Raw genomic sequence first — 14,161 nt, forward strand, 5'->3', positions numbered from 1 at the left:
TCGAAAATTGGACGTCCAGATTGGACTACATCCGAGCCAGCCGTGGCGGTGATATGCCAGAAATCATATTTGAAATATAATGCCACAAGATTATCTTGCGGATAAATAAAATTAATATCAATCGAATAAGCCATCGTTGTTTTATTGCAATTCAAAGTTCTATAGCTCTAAAAAAAACACCCTTTATATTATGGAAAATATTTTGTACGTTACCAGTATCGATGGTCACGCCAAAAAAAACATATTTTACCCTCAAAAGAATGAAAATGTATTCAAGGAGTATAATTGGAAGTTAAAGATTGACAGAGCTTGCTCTGTTGAATATTATTATGATTTTGAATTCAACAATGAGAATGTATTGAATGTATTGAAAGAAAATTGAATATTTGAAATTATTTATTTTTATTATCTTTGGTATTTACTTCGAAATATAGAATTAATTTTTCATATTTAGGGTCTTTTACAACAAACAACCTACAGCCAGCAAACAATTAGTGAAATTAGTGCTATGCGACCCAAAAAACATAAAGCTCGACAAAATCCAAATAAAACTGCTTTCTTTTGAAGCCCATTCCTATTACACCTACCTAGCCTCTCATTTTAGATATTTAAAATAATACGATTTTTCTGTATTGTATGTATGTATTAAGGAAGACCAGAAACTCATGAATAACCCAGATTATTTCCTGCATACCGCAAAGTCCGATAAAAGTCAATTATTATACGCACACTGGTCACGAACTTTCCAATTGCGAAAAAGAAATTAACTCGCATGGTTCTTTTCTTCGGGAATTTCCTACTCCGTTATTATACATTTCGACAAATGGGAAAAGATTAAAAAAGACTAATGGTTAATATACAAATTTGGTAATCGAACTCGATTGGATCTCATCGTAGTGGACTAGGGACAGGAAGTGATTAAGGAATGTGTTCAGTCAAGCTGAAAAGAACGTGGACGACTAGAATGGTTTTTTTTAGTTCCGAAAGTTTTTAAGGTGTTTGAGCGTAGTTATAATAGTGTTGATATGTACTTGGGGGCATTGCTGTGAAAGTACATACTTACTAATGTGATATCCATAAAAGTATTATGGGTCAATCTTATGCCAGAATCAGAAATAATGGAATGTCAATAACTCTTCACTCAATAAGTCCCAAGACCAATCACTAATATTACATTTTTCTCAAAAATTCGACTTCATTCTTCAACATAATCACCTTCAAGATTGATATATGTACCCTCTATCTTTCGAACACCTTTACTCTAGAAAGATTATTTGCTTTCGAAATATCCTTCAAGTTCGAAGTTCGGAAAGCATTTCTTCATTGGAGCCAAATTTCTTTCAATGAATAATTCTTTGAAGGTCTGCAAAGATTCAGTAATCATTGAGGTCCAGATCTGGAGCATAAGCTGGGTGGAATCCAATTCGTTCAATTTGACCATGTTTTTCATCGATTTATAACAAGGAGCCTTTTCTTGGTGAAAGAGAATTTTTCTCTTGCATTTGAGGACGATTTTATTGATAACGGGTGTTTTTTTTCGAGGTATATTACTTTAAGTTGGCATTACTGTTCAAGATGGCGACCGATTTAACAGCTGTCAAGTGATTTATTCTCAGTTTGGTTTGGCAATTCATCACGAATAGACTCACGCCTGAACAACGCTTGCAAATAGTGCAATTTTTTTTCGAAAATAATGGTTCTGTGCGAATCGCGCACTAGGTCCATTTTATTTTGTTTAGCGATGAAGCGCACTTCTGGTTGAATGGCTACGTCAACGAAAAAAACTGCCGCATTTGGAGTGAAGATAATCCTCAAGTTTATGTCGAAACACCGTTACATCCAGAAAAACTGACTGTTTAGTGCGCTTTATGAGCTGGTGAAATCATTGGTCCGTACTTCTTCAAAAACGATGATGGCCAGAACATTACAGTAAATGGTGATCGGTATAGAGCCATGATTAGTAACTTTTTCATTCCTGAATTGAACAACCATGATGTCCAGGAGCTCTGGTTCCAATAAGACGGCGCAACATGTCACACAGCTCGTGCCACAATCGATTTATTGAAAGACACGTTTAGTGACCGCCTAATTTCACATTTTGGACCTGTGAATTGGCCTCCAAGATCTTGTGATTTAACACAGCTAGACTACTTTCTGTGGGGCCATGTTAAGTCATTGGTCTATGCGGATAAGCCACAAACCTTTGACCATTTGGAAGACAACATTCGCCGTGTTATTGCCGATATACGGCCACAAATGTTGGAAAAAGTCATCGAAAATTGGACGTCCAGATTGGACTACATCCGAGCCAGCCGTGGCGGTCATAAGCCAGAAATCATATTCGAAATGTAATGCCACAAGATTATCTTGCGGATAAATAAAATTAATATCAATCGAATAATCCATAGTTGTTTTATTGCAATTTAAAGTTCTATAGCTCTAAAAAAACACCCTTTGATATAATGACTCTCGCGAAAAATTCTGTCATTTCAGAGTCCTTTCGAATTTATTGTGGAAGAGAATGTTGAAATTGACGACGATAATTATCATTATTTCAATCTAACTTGTCCATTTGACATTGAAGATGATGAAAATTTCAAAACATAATGTATATTCCATACAATTTGAAGTACAAATCGCTGATTCTTCATTTTGATAAACACTAAATTAATAAGTAAACCAATTCGCCGGATATGTAGCGTCTTAAATATTCCCATTTTCCACCAAAAACATACGCAGCAACCCTCATAAATATTAAACTAACAAAAACACACAATCCAGAGGTCGCAACACCAGCCTTGCCAAAAAAAAAAACAACAACTATTGGTAAATAAATCGAATGCAATCATTCAATCGTGGGACCACATGAGGAAATAACGCTTCATATAATTCATTTCCATCAGATTCACACCTAACAAATCCTCATAAATATTAAAATCGACACATTAAAAAAGAATAAGTTTTCGTCAAAATGATTTACTACAATCGAATGGCCATTAAAGTAACACCACCCGTTGACCTACATAAATAACATCAGATAGACGATGATGATACATCATGGATCATGACTACTATCATTCCATTTTCTCAGTCTGCTGCTACATGGTCGCGATGAAGTCGATGATGATATCGTCATCGTAGGAAGTTCCTGAACCTTCGTTTCAAGGAATTTATATTGCACTCTCTGTTTACGTCGCTGCGTTCGATGATAGACAAGTGAACCTCTTGGATGGAACTGATTGACCTCATCAAGTGCTTGTAATGAGGGGAATTAAGTGATTTTGTTTGGATAAGGAACTCTGGTTGGATATTCTCGTCCTTGTCCTAATGCAGTCCACTTTGGGATGGTTGTTGAGGCGGCCTTAGGCTTAATTAGAGATGAGTGATCATTTGGATTGATTTGAGTTGAATTCCGAGAATTTTTCGATAGTTTGGATTTGACATTGGAAGTTCATCAAAGTGCAATTTTATTTGCTGACAATCACTTGTGTTCAAGGATTATTTCTGTTATTATCGATGTTTTACATTTCTATTCACTTTGTACTGAGATGATTTGGATTTATTTGATTGATTGAAAGAATTCTATAATTAAGTTGAATTCAGGACAAAAACAAACTCATGCAAAGAATAACGCACACTTAATTAGGGAAATTGGCCTCAGGTCAAATTGGCTGAATTTTTAATATGTTATAGTCTTTTTATAGGCTAGTATTGACGCTAGAGCCATCTGAAAACTCTCATTTGTTCTCATTGTTGAACAATACAAAACGTTATCCTGGATAATCATTACTACGTTTTCAATAATAATGAAAACATTATTCTTTGTGGTTGTTACATTTGGTTTATTATTATTGTGCAACTTTGCTTCCGCTGTTTTGCAATAGATGACTGTAGCGGTAAGTGGTAGTCGAAATGAACAGATCGTAGATGTCATATAATAAGCTTAGGTATTTTTAAACATAACGCCATTGAAATATTAGTCGATTTGTGTCTGCATCATGAATTTATTCTCGATTAAATATGTCAGCTAACGAGCCAAATTCTCGTCATTTGCGGGAGGTTTTAATTTTCTGCTCTAATATGAAGAAACCTGAGCCTGAGGCTCATCGAATGGTCTCAAACACATATGGTGAGGCCGTTATTAGTGAAAGAAAGTGCCGAGAGTGGTTTCAATGCTTCAAGAACGGTGATTTTGACGTCGAAGACCAGCTTGGCGATGAAAGAGAGAAGGTTTTAGATGATGCAGAATTGGGGGGATTACTTGATCAAGACTCGTTTCGAACTCAACAAGAATTGGCAGGATCATTGGCAGTGACGCAAAAAGCAATTTCAAAAGAGCCTGAAAGTCATGGGAATAATTAAGAAACAAGGAAATTGTTAACAGCTGCTTTCAAGACAAAGACGAAAGGGATTTCTGCATCGCATTTTGATCGAAGACGAAAAATAGGTTCATTATGGTAATCCCAAGCGCAAAAAATCATGAGGATATCCCGGCCATGCTTCCACTTCGACGGCCAAACCAAACATTCATGGTTCCAAGGTCATGCTCAGTATTTGATGGGACCAGCTCGGCGTAGTGTTTATGAGTTATTAAAACCGACTGAAACAATCACAGTCGCTTGTTATCGAACGCAAAAGTTTTTGAGACGAGCATTGAAAGACAAACGATCATAACATGATTTTACAGCATGACAATACTCGATCCCATGCTGCGAAAGTGGTCAAGACATACTTGGAAACGTTGAAATAGGAAGTCCTATATCCCACCCGCCGTATTCTGCAGACGTTGCTTCCTCGGACTATCACTTGTTTCAATCAATGGCACACGGCTTGGCTGAGCAGCACTTCCGGTCTTATGAAGAATTGAAAAATTGGATCGATTCGTGGAGCGCTTCAAAAGATGACAAGTTTGTTCAAGGCGGGATTCGTACGCTATACCCGAAAGATGGGAGTAAGTAGTGGCTAGCGATGGACAATACTTTAAATCAAAAATGTATAACTAGTTTCTTACAATAAATCCTCGCAATTCGGAAAAAAACGGCGGAAGCAAAGTTGTACGCCTACTGTATACAGTGTGTCCAGCTCCTTGCAATTTTTAAAGTTCAATTATTCTAAAATGATTACAAATCGCCTACAATCTACAAATTTCTATGAATTTTATTCTACACCTCATTCAACTATTCGAAAAAATATACGCAGTAATCCTTTCAAAATGATATGAAATGATATGCTTTTATTAACTCATCACTTTGTAACATAATTTTTTCAGAAACATTTATTTGTAATCAACCTAAGATTCATAACAAGTTCTAAACTAAACCTATGAAATTTCAGTTGAAGTCAGAATTTGAATTTCGTCGCTTATTCGGCTGTCGGAATCTCCACAAACCTATCCTCTAAAAGGTTGACTAAACATCCGATTGCTTCGAGATTGCCTTTAAATAATAAACAAATGAGCTCATTAAATTCGATCCCGACCACATTCAACAATAATTCATAATAAATCCAACCCAAAAAAGGAACAAAAAAAAAGTTATTCATTCAAAAAGAAAAGAAAGAAGCAGAATCAATTGACGTCGATTAAAATAAAAGTCGACTGGTCTGCTCCCTCGTTAAGTATCAGATTTCATAGTATTCTTGAACGCCCACAAGTCTGAACGAACCAAACAATATAGGTCAATGTTCTGCATAAATCCATTCTTTTCGGTGACTCACCTGTCTGAATGGAAGAATATATCAATTCTCATTAAGATTTCGCAATACGATGGACATAATAATCTCTTTATAATTATATAAAGATCATTAGTGAGTGTAATAGGTACTCAACATTGAAAAAAAATTGGAAAATTTCAATTTCAAAATCGAATATTAAATGCAACTAACCCAACTTCAACAGAACCGGAAAAAGCACTTTACTTTAGGTCTCGTCTCGAATCGTTCGTATGAATATAGAAACACCCTATATACAGAGTGATTCACCGGGATGGCCTTTTAGACGTTCATGGAAAACTAATCATAATTTCGAGCTGAAAATTTGCATATTGGTGTTAGAGAATGATCTTTCGCCCTAAAATATTTTCAGATCTCTTCAACTTCTGCTTATACCGGAAACAGACTAGTACTTCTTTATTTAAAACGGCACTCCCACTATATTATTGCATCATAAGAAAGCTTTTTTGATGTCGATTTCGGCAATATGCCATATCTAGGGCAAATACGTAGTATTATAAAACTGTTTGTGGTTTGAACCAAAAATGTACAAGATGTTCATCAGAAGATCACTTGAACTTGAACAACTCAAATTCATCAAAACTCAAGATTTTCAAGTTAGAATCTATATTTTTCATTATTTCATTCGATTCTACGTAAGCAAACTCTATACCTAAAATGAATATTTTATGAGTATCGAGGAAGAACCTTAAATGAGAAAAAACCGCAATTCTTCACTGTACGGTGTGATCTGTGACTTCCAGAAAACTCAGAAAAAAACTAAAATTCGATGTTTGGATAACTAAATTTTACATTTCAAATTTTATAATCAATTTTTCGTTGGGATTGCTGAGAAATCCATAGACCTAAAAAAATTTTCCAATTACGAATAATTGAGTACAATTCTTGAAATGTCGAATTCAGTTATGGAAAAATCGAATTTTAGTTTCTTTCTGTGTTTTCCGGAGGTCATAGACTACTCCACACAGTTAGAAATTGCGGTTTTTCTTCATTTAAAGTTCTTCGTCAATAACTCTTGATGTATTCTTTTCAGATATAAGGTTTGCTTGCTTCGAATAAGAAATATTCAAAAAACTGTCCTTATCACCACCATTTTTTTATAAGAATCCCATTAACTCATGAACCGTTGAGTTTTTACCCAAGGTATGGCATATTGACTAAAATGTCATCACAAAAGCTATAATATACTGGGCGTGCTGTTTGAAATGAGGAAGTTGTAGTCTGTTTCTGTTTCTGGTATAACCGGAACTTGTAGAGACCTAAAATATTTTAAGGAGAAAGATCATTGTCTCAAACCCCAATATGCAAATTTTCAGCTCAAATTTATGATTAGTTTTCCATAAACGTCTAATATAGGCCATCCCGGTGAATCAATCCGTATACTTACTTGAGTATTTTTACCACCAAGGACGTTCTGACTGCTTATGTACACCTCAAATAAATGCTCAGAACGGTAGATTGTCTTCGACTTCATGGTTTCACGCCAAGATAAAGGTGAGGACAATTTGCTTGTTTACACGTCTGTAAAAATTCGCACCAAACAAAAGGTACATAGAGTTCAAGACTTGACAAACATCCTCGAATTGACTTCCCAATTTTTTTTTTTCAATTTTTACGTCCATCAACAGTTTGTGGTTTTAAATTTATGGGATGTCTGGTCGAGGAACCCATATCAGAGCGATATTTCAAAGGTTGGCAATAAAATTGGGTCGTATATTTTTTATTAGGACTAGTTTGGAGTTACTCATCTGGTAATTTTAGCCTCGTCTAATGGGAGCAAAAAAATCTGTATTATTAGCCTTTTTGATGTGTAAGGAGTGAGTCATTTCACATCTAACAGTTGGCCTATTCCAACTTTTTGATTTAGCTGATCCATAATTGTATCCAATTTCTATCTCTATTTTATAGTTCAAATTTTTGTTGACAGGTTCATAAACATATGACGATAGATGAATTGAGGAGCGTTTTCCATGTAGACCACCATGATTTAGGTAAGCATTTTATCATACTTGGTGTACCTTAACACCACGTCAACCTTCATTGTAAGAATAAAAGTTTTAGTCGAATTGATGACTATTTTATATACCATAGTCTTCTTACGCAAACGGTTTTATGTAATATAGATATTCTTCAAGGAAGACAACTTTGATTTTGAATATTGAATTAATTTCACGGCATTCAGACAATTTTTCAATTCTAGAAAAAGTACCTCCCTGAGCGGGGCTCGAAACCGCAACCTCCGAATTACTAGTTCGATGCTCTAGCCACTCAGCCATCGAGAAAGCTGAAGATTCTCCGCAAAGAGGAAACCCCTTTTTCCAGAATTGAAAAATTGTTTGAATGCCGTGAAATTGATTTAAATTGTAATACACAGACATCAAACCATTATTTACCTATTTGATTTCGAAAATACCATGTCAACTCAAATGCATTAATTTCAAATGGCTAGGTTAATTTGCCGGCTAGATAAAACTACCAGCTAGGTTAATCTGGCTGCCAGTTAAGTGTATCTGCCAGCTAGGTTAATCTACCAGCTAAGTTAATCTGCCAGATAAGTTAATCTGTCAGTTAGATTGATCTGCCAGCTATATTGATCATCTAGTCAGGTAGCTAATTAGCTTAATTCGAATTTTATATACAAAAATCTTTGGATAGTCTCTCAGAAGAAACAATTTAGGGTTTGCTAAAAAAAAACTTCAACTATTGTCTATTTCAAGGATTATCTTCAACGATTCTTAATATTCACACCAATTATGTTTTCAGTTCCTGAATACGAAATAGTCCAAATAGATCACCTCAACAAGAGGAGTATATCGAAGTCTAAGAATTTAACACAAAATATAATCGACGTAGATGAAAAAGTAAAATATAACAACGCTACTCCACAAACGATAGATACTACGAGGCAGTTGAGGCTGAAAGCATTTGGAATACCCTTCAATTTGAGCCTCATACCTACCAGTGGACTTTTCAAAAAGGGTAAACTGAAGATTTGGACTGTGGAACCAAACGCTACTGCCCAACATGGGGTTGAATATGTGGAACTTCCAGAGGTGAGTACATAAGAAATTTTCGAGTGTAAATGAAACGAATTGAGAAAATTTATTTGATATGACCAATTTAGAAGGAAGCAATTATTGGTCAGGTTAATATGACTTCAAGTTTATTGTCTAAATTCTTTTAGATTATTATTATCATATAAAGGGTGTTTTTTTAGAGCTATAGAACTTTAAATTGCAATAATTGCAAGATAATCTTGTGGCATTACATTTAAAATATGATTTCTGGCATATGACCGTCACGGCTGGCTTGGATGTAGTCCAATCTGGAAGTCCAATTTTTGATGACTTTTTCCAACATTTGTAGCCGTATATCGGCAATAACACGGCAAATGTTGTCTTCCAAATGGTCAAGGGTTTGTGGGTTAGCCGCATAGACCAATGACTTTACATAGCCCCACAGAAAGTAGTCTAGCGGTGTTAAATCACAAGATCTTGGAGGCCAATTCACAGGTCTAAAACGTGAAATTAGGCGGTCACCAAACGTGTCTTTCAATAAATCGATTGTGGCACGAGCTGTGTGACATGTTGCGCCGTCTTGTTGGAACCACAGCTCCTGGACATCATGGTTGTTCAATTCAGGAATGAAAAAGTTAGTAATCATGGCTCTATACCGATCACCATTGACTGTAACGTTCTGGCCATCATCGTTTTTGAAGAAGTACGGACCAATGATTTCACCAGCCCATAAAGCGCACCAAACAGTCAGTTTTTCTGGATGTAACGGTGTTTCGACATACACTTGAGGATTAGCTTCACTCCAAATGCGACAGTTTTGTTTGTTGATAAAGCCATTCAACCAGAAGTGCGCTTCATCGCTAATGGACATATTTGCAAGCATTGTTCAGGCGTGAGTCTATTCATGATAAATTGCCAAACCAAATTGAGAATAAATCACTTGACAGCTGTTAAATCGGTCGCCATCTTGAACAGTAATGCCAACTTAAAATTATATACCTCGAAAAAAAACACTCTATATGTATATTTTAAGCGATTAACAGTTTATTTCAATGAAATATTTTCGGTTTTTCTAGTTCAAACTATTGACAATAAAAAAGAGTTGAACAGATAAATATATGAAACACCTGAGATCTCAAAATTCAATTTCTATCAGATCGAAAATACAGTTTTTGAGCGAGGCATAGTGCCATGCCGATTGACAAAGAATATTTCCGTTATTTTCAATGAGAATCGCTAAATCATTGATTATTCCAAAAGTTACTTTTTAAGAGTAAAGGTTTTTTCAGATGGTTTTCAATAAAATTTTTCCGTTCAAAGAATAATACTAAAATATTCTTCTGATGAAACCAGCGTATGCATTCTGAAAGAAACAGATCTCAAAACTTAAAAGCATTATATTACTAGATATGAAGTCACAATAAGGAAGAATTTTTTCTCCCATATAGCTATTTTTTATCTAGGCAAAAGTGAATATCATCATTTCAAGTTGGTCTTGACCAATAAATTTGGAATGTTGAAAGCTTTACAGTTTGTTTTCTTACATCTTTCCCAGAATCATGACATTCATATCTTAGTATGATTAGGGCCATATATTTCCCCACATATGAGATCATCAGACGAGATCCGAGGTTCAAAAACCTCGACGTTAAACGTTCCTTTGAAAAACACAAGACCGCAAACATGAAACACCTAAGCTGAACATCTGAAGCATTAGTATTCAGAAATATAATTCCAAAATTGTCCGAGCAAAACACATACGGTTGAATATTTATACCTGTCTTCTTCCAAGTATGCCCATTTGAATTGAGGTGGTTTGCAAAACACGAAGAGCTGCCATATTCAAAGTGTCGTAAATTCACAGCTGGACGTTCAGTTCTTAGCATTCATTGCTTTTTCACGAGAAAGAGATGTGACGAGCATAGAACAGAGGATTTGAATCAGTGAAATGGAGATGAGAACCTTCAGTTCTTAAGTGATTCTCATTTCGTAATCCGCTTTAATTGGAATTCCAATTTTGGTCAATGCATCCAAGCTTATCACAGAGGATGTCACAATTTCGAAGATGCCATTTCAATCTTCCTGGATCAACATAAAACCAAATGACACTTACATAAAGTTGATTTATGTTTAAAGTTTTGCATATGGTTTAATTCTGATTACATAGGCTTTGAAACGGACGTAAATGACAAGTAGAAGCTAATGGAATGATTATTTCTCAAGATAATCAACGCCTACTTTGATTGTTTTTATGAGCGGGATCTGTTTGACAATGCTTACTTTCGAAGTGAGTGAGACAAAGCAAATAATATTCACAGTTCGAGGTTATAAGCTCGCGCCGTATGTGGTGATGCGAAAATGTTCACACACTTATTAGACGATGTCTGTTAGTTATATGATATCACTTCGGAGTGTTAGATATATTTCAGATATTTAGAATTCGTTTGAAAATTGCTAAATTTCAGTATGGTCAAATATTAAGGAATCTGGCTTTTGCATGTGTGTGCATTAACTCCTCGAGCTCATCTTGAAAACTTGGTCTGGAATAATTTCTCAAAAAAATACATTCAACATTTCACTGAATAAGTCCCTGGCCTCACCAGTAAAAACTAATTTTTTTCGTGAAAATTCAACTTTATTCGACAACATAGTCATCTTCAAGAGTGATACATGTACTCTAAATATTTATTCATTTTGATTTCGAAAATCAACCTTGGCAACCACTTCTCCATTAGAGCAGAATTTCTTCCCTGGTATGAACAATTTAGAAAGAAGCAAAAGCGTCTTTTAACCGTTGCTATAGATGGGACAGAGTCAGAATAACACTCATCAAGCCATTATCGATACACAAAAATCTTTTTTATCCATTATTCTAACAACAACAAATGTAGCATCACTGAACCTCCAATCTCTCGATCCAGACTCAACTCTATATTCCTAAATTATGACTCGCGTTTTTTAAAACTTGATACTAACGAAAAAACTATGCTGAAAGATAAAATAAATATAATAAGAACAATATTACATAATAAGAATGGTGTCAATAAAAACAGATCAATTTGAAACAATAAACATCATAAATCACGCAATCAGATTGATGAAAAGCACAAATCAGTCTCAAGGAAAAATGCAGGTACAAGCAAACCTAGCAAGAAACAGAGAGGTGGACGGAAAACCCCACATTCAGCAATTGTAAACATTATTAACATCATTCTGACTGTGTACTCACAATCTAGGTTTTTCAGTGAACCACTTACTAAGGTTGGATTTAAAGAGCTTGAAAGAATTTATGCTCTTGATTTAAGTTGGCATAGGTTTCGTGTATAAGGCCAACTAGAAGGACAGAAAATTGAAGAAAAATGATTATTCTGAATAGAAGAATATCACAAAATTCAAAACATTAATAGAAATAAAAATCAAATACACAAAAATTATATGAAGAATCTAACATGATATGCGAAAAGTGATCTTCGGTGTCAGTTTCACTAAGATTCACAACCACAATCTCTCTGGTACACTTTATAATGTTATCAAATCGTCTGATGTTTTCTTCAACCTCCTATACGAGGAGTTTTATGCATTTCTGCCCTTCCTCAGTACCTTACTCATCCTGTACCACTTCCAGAAACAGGTTGCGATGTTTGAATGAGGCGTTCTAAGAAGCTACTTTTCCTTTAATTATTAGCCCAAATCAGCTTGATAGGATTGAACTTCTTTCTGAATCTTTTGTGAAATGGATTCACACATTATCAAATTACAAATGACATCCACATTCCGTTGCGAGTACCTGATAGTATGTTAGAGATGAAGGTGGGATAGGATTCATGAGCGTTTGACCAATAATTGTTCCTCTATGCGCAAACTACATATACGATTTACTTCGTTTCTATTGCTCTGTCTTATATTTGCAAGAACTAAATTGTAATACAATGTTTGAACCAAATAAAACAATAGATACATCATCAGTTCCAGACATTTCTACCAATAGTAGTTACTCTTTGCACAAACTCTACGATTTACTCAGTTTATATTGCTCCGTCTTCTATTAGCATGAACTATATTGTAATACAATGTTTAAATTAAATAAAACAGTAGATGCATCAGACATCTCAGTTGAATTATCGTTTTCCGATCTATCCAGATCAGTGTTGCCACCACTAGAAATGAAAACCACCAAAACCAAAAATCAAGGTTTTAAACTTCGTGTTCTACTTCTCCGTTCAGCGCAATGCCCACAAGCTGTGCTAATCCGAAATTCGACATCCCACAGAACGGTAAATGCGATTGACACCGGCCAATTTTCGGGTATTACGATTGGCGATATTTCATCTTTGCTGTCAAGTTACATAACTGTTTCCTGCGGGAGGAGCTCCGTAGGAGATTTGAAAATTTGAAGGACGACTTCGATCGCCGGTTTTACGACGATTTCGTGACTTGGCAATTGTTCATTTGTCGCGAGAACATGGCGAAATCTCTTCGGTGTCGAGTCTCTTTGATGTCTTGATACCGTGGTTTGGACTGACGTGAGAAATTGGTTCGGCTTTGTTTTTGACAGGTGTGACCTTCTGTGTCGTGAGGTCTAGTGGATTGGCCAGATGAAATTCAATATTTTAACATCAGTTGCGAGTTTGACCGAAGTTGTATACATATACTCAAATAAAAAAATATTCATCAACTCTGAAAATAAACTATTTGGAAATTTATTTTTTAACAATAATGTTGTCCAAATTCCGCGTTTACCACACTCGTTCAATCTAATATTAAAATTCCTGATACCGCTTGGCAAGTAAGCTCTGTGATGGCTCTCATTTTATGATGAATATAATGTTTAAACATGATTAAGAAAGTTGGTTTACTAACGAAAACTTCATATTTAAGGAGACCCCACTAGTAAAAGTCCAAATTTGCCTAAAAAATGGCATATTGAGGTTCCAATTCTAGCACCATTTGAATTTAATATCATTTATGTACATTCAAAGCACTTATACGCTTCCTAATGGAGAGGTCGGGATCATCACGAACAGAAACATTCTTTTGCGTTCTGAATAACTTTGGACGCCTGGGTTTTGATTTATCTAGGGTAGAATGGGTCTCTTCAAATTTTTAGTCGTTTTCGAATTGGAAAAAAGCCTGACGTATCATTTAATTGACAAAAACATCGGATTCGGAGGAATTTCTTCTTCCCATAGTCGAAGATTTACATTTTCTGAAAAATTCTCATATGCACAACGCGCAATTCAGTTTCGAGAAACGCTCCATAGCCACAAAATTCCCAAGAGCCACTTTCTTTTGAAACGCCTTGTGTAATTTGATGGAATAAAAAAATAAATACGTTTTTCATCATATAAAATATCAATAGAGATGATATTCTACCAGCTTGAATTTTATGTTGCATTCAACTTCAACATGATTAT

The 14,161-nt window shown here is 35.2% G+C and overlaps 1 protein-coding gene across 4 annotated transcripts in view; it reads left to right on the forward strand.

Annotated features, from left to right (window-relative positions):
- LOC123676322 (A disintegrin and metalloproteinase with thrombospondin motifs 16) overlaps positions 1 to 14,161 on the forward strand; it is a 95,737-nt gene that overhangs the window by 32,972 nt on the left and 48,604 nt on the right. For all 4 annotated transcript variants that reach the window (XM_045612180.1, XM_045612171.1, XM_045612163.1 and 1 more), the window contains exons 3-4: positions 7,658 to 7,721; positions 8,494 to 8,783. In XM_045612180.1, the coding sequence (XP_045468136.1) occupies positions 7,658 to 7,721; positions 8,494 to 8,783 (354 nt within the window). The remainder of the gene's footprint in view (positions 1 to 7,657; positions 7,722 to 8,493; positions 8,784 to 14,161) is intronic.

Source organism: Harmonia axyridis, chromosome 1 (genome assembly GCF_914767665.1).
Source record: "Harmonia axyridis chromosome 1, icHarAxyr1.1, whole genome shotgun sequence".
NCBI classification, from domain to species: Eukaryota; Metazoa; Arthropoda; class Insecta; order Coleoptera; family Coccinellidae; genus Harmonia; species Harmonia axyridis.